Genomic DNA, 6,665 nt, shown 5'->3' on the forward strand with positions numbered 1-6,665 from the left:
CTGTTGTGTTACAGGTTTGAACAGGTTTCTAATCACTTATACCAGTTTTAAGTGTATAATAAGTGTATTACTTATACCTGTTTATGTGCAATTCTGTCCCTAGCCATAAACATTGGCTTTCTGGCTTTCTTCTCCTGGCACCCTCCTGCCCTGGTAAATGACCAACCTGTGAACATTTTATGCTGTCTTGTAGGGTTCAGGCTACTCTTCTACAGGGAAGGTATGAGGGGGTGCTCACTTGAAAAGCAGCCTGAACAACTGTTTATCTCCACTAATGATTCTCATCAGCAGGAGGAGGGAGAGGAGGAGGTGAAGAGCAATGACCCGGGCGTTGCAAATACTACTACTCTTGCATCACTAACCACAGTGAATGTATTTCCTAGTCGGGAAGTTCTGAGAACCAGCCACAAAAACAGCAGCCACTGCCTGATGCATCTCCCAGAGCAGCATCAGGAGCAGCTTGCACCATGACAAACAGCTGCAATCACCTCCTCTGGGTGCTACTGGGTGTGTGTTGGCTGAGTCTGGAGCAGTGTGTGGTGAGAGCAGGTCGGATCAGGGAGCATTACATAGCAGCACAGATCACCAGCTGGAGCTACGGACCAGAACCTAAGGAAGAGACCAGGTAACGGTGCAGGAAAAAGAGGGGTGTATCTACCCTCTTCTTGTAACTCATGGGGACTTGAGTCTCTTAAGGACTTAACACTTGAGGGGGCTAAAAACCAGGTCTCTACCCCACCCCCCCAGGTCAGTAGGAAGCTTTCCATTGACTCCAGCTTGGATCAGGCCTTTAATGTAATACCATGTTTTGAGTTAATCTTTACCTTTCCAAATAGGTGTTATATCCACCCCCACCCCCCAGCTTCTTTGAGCAGTTTTTAATGATACTTCATTAATAATGTCAGTCCTGAGCTTAAGTAGGCTTGAGCATACTCTGATGGTCTCTGAAATGCAAAACTAGAGCTCTTGGTTCAGAGATGATACCTTTTATTAAACCAACTAAGGAGTCGCAAAAAAATATCTTTTTCTTTGTGCACTCCAAGCCTCTGTAAGAGTCATACTTGCATACTGCTGCCAATTCTTGCTGTTCTTTCCTGAGACTTCTGATATTTGATGCTTTTCTTTCACAGTCCCAGCTCCTGGAGCTAAATGACAGAAATCAGAATCTCTGCTTTTGTTGCAAACAAAACAAAAAATGTAGTTCTCATTAAAAAGCTTACCCATCAGGAGGCAAATCAAAAGGAACACCACAAGAACATCACAAGATTTTTTTAATGATTGTGTTTGACAGTTTTGCTTTTATGCCATGAGTGCAGCTTGGTGGGTTTGAAAGGATTATGAAATCTCGTGGGGTCTACAAATTGTGGAGGTGATATAGAGCCTTTCAGTTATATTCTTCCACTGCAGTCTAATTAAGAACTTTTGCCAAAGTCCCTTGACTTCAATGGACCTTAGTCCAAACATATAGAGAACAAAAGCCAAGGTTGTTTCTTGACAGCTTTTTGGTCACCTTTATAAAATGCTTTATGTGAGAGTTTGGGTGAGCAGAAATTGCAGAGTCAAATGTTTGCTTGGATCCTTTTCCAGCAAAGTGTATTAAGCTAGTGTTACTTTTATTCCTCATTTTAGATTGAATTGCAAAATGATTGGCCTACGCATGCAAAATGTACTCTGAAAATCATAGCCTACCGTGTCCTTGTATATCACTAGCAGAATGAACGGGTCTAGAGCAGCTATGAGCCCAAAGCCACAACTTAGGTTTATTTAAAAACAAAAGAAAAAAAAATTCTGCTGGTTTCTAGAGCTGTGCAAGTCTTCAGACTGTGCTTCAGATCCGGAGGAGCTTCAGACGCTTTGGCATCTGAAGCAGCATGTCCGGATCAAAGTGCTGGCTTTGTTAGGCTTTCCAAAGTGGTTCAGAGCTGCTTCGGGGATCCGGCCATTGGGTTTAATGGGGGATCATAGAAATATCTATAACTGTGTTGTTTTTTGTCTGATTTGGATGACATTTGCTGAGGTGGTAGCCTCTGCTGAGAGCATGAAGCCTGCCAAGTTTCAAGAAGATCAGTTTAGGAGTTCAGGGGGAACTGCATCCCAAATTCTTGAAAGCAAAACTCGTGTCACATGTATGTGTTACAACACAGGGGGGTGAAAACTGCTTGAGTGGTAGCCCCTGCTGACACCACGAAGCCTGCCAAGTTTGGTGCAGGGGCTTGGGGGGGAACTGCACCTCAAGCTGCTGACAGGCAAAACTCATGACGGATGACCCTGTGTGTGTTAAGGTGCAGCAGAGTGACAGCTACAGGGATGGTGGCCCCTGCTGTGACGCCTGCCAGCTGTCGAGGAGATCGGTGCAGGGGGGTTCTGGGGCCCTGTACCCCTAGCTCCTGATGGACAAAACTCATGACATGAGTATTTGTGCAACTTACTGTCTGTCTTGGGGGAACTACTGCAGGCCTGCTGCTAAACTACTGTGTTACCAGTTACCAATCAATCATGATTCACTCTGGGACACAGTTGCTAGCTAATGTAGCCAGTTAATTAGCAACAATTAACACCTACAAAACCCCACTGAGAGGAAAGAATATGATCAACTGCCCCAAGATACAAACAGTCAGTTGCACAAGCACCCATGTCACAAGTTTTGTTTGTTAGCAACTGGGGTGCAGGGCTGCAGAACCCAGAAGCCCTGCATTGATCTCCTTGACAGCTGGCAGGCTTCGTGGCCACAGCAGAGGCTACCATCCCTGCAGCTTTCACCCTGCTGCGACTTAACAGTGTCAGCCATGGCATGAGTTTTGTCTGTCAGCAGTTTGAGGTGCAGTTCTCCCCAAACCCCTGCACCTATCTCCTTGAAACTTGGCAGACTTTGTGGCCTCACCAGGAGCCACCATCCCTGCACGTTTCATCCAAAGCAGACAAAAAACAATGAAGTTATAGATATTTCATTGATTTCCCCATTATACCCTGTGGCCAGATCCCTGGCATCCGAAGTGCCTGGATCCGAAGCTGGATCAAATAGCTACCTACTCGCACAGGCCTACTGGCTTGACTGGGACTTCTTCCAGGATTAGGATTGGAGAGCTATTCTATACAGGTTCTTACACTGCTGTCTCATCACAGTAGTATCTGTGCACCTTCCCATAATGCGTTAGGTGATGATATGCTATATCATGTAGTATTTGTTTTCTTCCTCTGAGGAAAGAATTGGGTGTAGTGGAGTGTTTTTGAGGGGGGGAGGGAGGGGCTGGTTTGCTTTGTTCGGGAAATTTGGTTCTTTTTTTTTTAAGTTGGGCTGAGTCCTATATTTGCAGAAAGCCATAAAAAGAAACGCTTCTGTTAGATTTAGATGTTGTCAATATTTTTTTTCTGAGACCAGTAGAAATGTTTCCATGAGTGAATTAGTCTCTCTAAAGAGAGATGGTGCTGTGCACTGCAAGGTTTTGTTCTTTTTTGTATCAAATATAAAGGTTGCTACAAGAAAGAACTACTATGATCGATTGTGTGGAAATCACAGACAGTTTTAGGGCACAAGCTGGGGAGTTTCATCTCCTGATCACAGTTTTTGTCATGCAGCTCCTGCAGGGCTCTGCGCAGTTCACCCCACTACCTCTCTGTGCCCTCATTTCCTTGTTTGTGAAGCAGGGAAAATACCACCACCTTCACCAAAGATTTGACATGTGCTACAGAATAGTAGCCAAGTTATTTTTTGTACCATGGAGCTTCCCAGAAACCCCAGCCACGGCAAAGGGCAAATTGTGTTGGAGACATTTCCTTCCCACATGAGTTGTCAATGTAAATACATAAAGGCAGCAGAGGGCCAAAGCTGGAATGACTGGCATGCTGTGTTACTTTGAGTTAGTGGCAGTTGTGGGAGTAGAGTTCACATTTCGAGAGTACCACCTCAGTGGCACGTCCGCTGGAAAATCTCCAAAAATCTTTGCCCTTTTGTTTGTTTTTTAATGCATCCAATTTCAGATCAGCAGGTACACAGCCCATCTTTAAGAAAATCACCTACAGAGCCTATGATGCAGACTTCAAGAAAGAAAAAACAATGGATCAGTTCTTGGGTAAGCAGAAAATATTTTCTGAGTGCCCATAGTGCTTGCTTGAGCTCTCAGGTTTATGCTTTCTTGCTCTCTTGCACACTCAGTCTCTACTGGGTAATCATTTGCAAGTTGGCTCGCTCTCTCTAATGCCTTTGGTAACCCACTGACAAGAAGAATATCACATAGAAACATAAATATGACTGCATTTCCTGTAGGCAAACTTGCTGGCAAGTGCTGTTTATTTGTTTGTGTGTGTAGCGCTCTTGGTCTTGCATCTGTATTTGCAGATTTGGTCAGAAACTTTCTGACAGAAAACTATTGATTTGTTAAAAGTGAAATTTTGAGTGCATTGACTGTTTGCCAAAGAAAAGGGTCCAGAAGACCAGACTGACCAAGTTCAGTTAGTGTATTGATTTAAGACAAGAGCATAATCAAACAGCAGGGACATGGGTAATATATTGCGCACTGTTGGGTTTGCTGTGGTGGCTGGAGAAATTCATGAAGTCAGTTCAACACATCTGTCCTCTAATATTTAGTGCCCACTTTTTGTAGCAAATGAAGCAATAGAAGATTTCATACAGCATCAGGGGTATTTCAGAATTTTCCATACAATTTACGAATAGCATACAAATGAGTTTCAAACAGTTTCTGATCTGATTTGGAACAAAGCACCACAGGACTTGGCAAACCTAGAAATGTTTATTCCAGCCAGTTCCTGGTAGGGAGGCTAAGCCTGCTGGATATCGATAGAATTACCCATGTAGTCATAGCTTAATGGTATGCTTTTCTCCTGGCTCCAAGGAATTGTTAGAATTTGGTGCCAGTTTAGCATTAAGTAATCACAGTATGATCTGAGATCTGTTTCAAGCCTAGCATAGATATACAAATATGAACATTTAAAAGCTGTGGCCAGTACTAAATATGTATTACTGAAAAGGATAAAAGCTAACGTGCATCAAGCAAATGGAACATGATGGTCCAACAGGTGGAAATGTATCAAGGCAGGGTTTTGATGAAGCCCTGCTGTCCAGCTCCTTAGCTGTCTGCCTGAGGTGCAGTTTCATATTTGGGACTCCAGAGCTTCCAGGATTCATGGGTCTGTGGCAGCCATGGTATATCAGCTGTCCTGGACTTGAGAACCTCCAGAGCTCTCTGATGCCCGGGCCAGATGGAATATCTGATACCTGCATCCTGGGAATGTAGCAGTCTCGAATCATGGAGTCTAGGGAGCCAGTCTAGAAGGTCTACGCTCTCTGAAACTGAGACCGTCTACCTTTTCCTTGGGGCCCTTGAACCCTGGCAGCTGCTGAGCATATTCAGATGAGATATGATTTTCAGCTCATTTCTTGAACATATAATTCATAACTCAGTTTTCTTTGGGCCACACCTTTATGTACGTTCCTGCTGTGTGTTAGGATTTCACAGCTAAATAGCTGACCAGATTTAATCCTCAATATGCCAGCTTTAAATTCTGCGGCTATGTTTTTTTGTGCTACCTGACCTTTAAAAAGAATTCATATTCCTAGTAAGCGAAAAGGTTGTCTTCCTCTTTCTCAAGTTAGAGTCTTGTACTCAGTATTTCTCTTTCTTTCCACATGAAATTTTTGCAGGACTTATGGGACCAACTCTACGTGCTGAAGTGGGAGACACTTTAGTGGTTCACTTTAAGAACTTGGCTAACAAGCCACTCACCATTCACCCACAGGGCATAGCTTTCAACAAACAGTCAGAAGGTAAGAGCTCTAAAATCCCATTTGTTCTACCCCAGACACGCATCAATAAAGAAACTTTACCAACACCCATACATGGACTGGATGCCAGTGATATTTGATGTTCAGATCTGCACTAAAACTTTGTGCCAAGCACCAGTCTCTTATCTCTTGGGGCCATATAGTACTAGTAATGACACTGCTGGTTTCTGAGATATACCAGGCTAACTTTCAGTTGCGGTTATCTGACAAGGTGGTAAAAGAACCACCTTGAGAATCACAGGTACTTAGCACCTCCTAGCAGGAGGTGAGTTCTCTATATATGGGTGTCAAACTAATCTAGCCCTATGGGCCAGATGAACAGTGCAGTGGCTAGCCCCATGGACACCGCCGTCCACCTGCCTGTCAGATCCAGTGCTTTCTTTAGCTGGTCCGAGACTGTGCTGCACACAGTGTCTGCTCTGGCTGGATTGGGTCATAAGCCACACACAGTGCCACCTCCAGCTAGTCCAGGGTGAACACCACATACATGTATGGCACACTCTCAGACTGGCTAAAGCAAGCACTGCATCTGGCATGCAAGGGATTCCCCCCTGCTAATCCCTTGCATGATAGATCCACTGCTTTCCCTGGCCAGTATGGGACTGCTGCATGGCACACTTGCTCCAAGACCTGTGCTGCAGCACACAGCACGTGCCCTTCCTGAACTGGCCAGAGCAGGCACAACATGAGGCTCGTATCCCAGATTGGCCAGAGTAGGTGTTTTGGATGGGGAATCCAGGAAAAAGATGACAAAGTTGAGATGGAAATACAAAGCGCCCAAGCGAGGGACTAACAATCGAGGGGTGGGGGAGAGGAGGGGAACGCGACTAGGTTACATACCATACAATGTTAACCAACTAAGCCC

General features: G+C 44.6%; 1 protein-coding gene across 2 annotated transcripts in view; it reads left to right on the forward strand.

The window, feature by feature from the left end:
• Positions 1 to 357: 357 nt before the first annotated feature.
• Positions 358 to 6,665, forward strand: part of F5 (coagulation factor V) — a 56,705-nt gene continuing 50,397 nt past the window's right edge. For both annotated transcript variants that reach the window (XR_002103485.1, XM_019548826.1), the window contains exons 1-3: positions 358 to 625; positions 3,979 to 4,070; positions 5,660 to 5,782. Coding sequence is in view for 1 of the 2 variants with exons in the window: in XM_019548826.1 (XP_019404371.1) it covers positions 468 to 625; positions 3,979 to 4,070; positions 5,660 to 5,782 (373 nt within the window). In the remaining variant the exon portion in view is untranslated. The remainder of the gene's footprint in view (positions 626 to 3,978; positions 4,071 to 5,659; positions 5,783 to 6,665) is intronic.

Source organism: Crocodylus porosus, unplaced genomic scaffold, assembly GCF_001723895.1.
Source record: "Crocodylus porosus isolate Cpor-Errol unplaced genomic scaffold, CroPor_comp1, whole genome shotgun sequence".
NCBI classification, from domain to species: Eukaryota; Metazoa; Chordata; order Crocodylia; family Crocodylidae; genus Crocodylus; species Crocodylus porosus.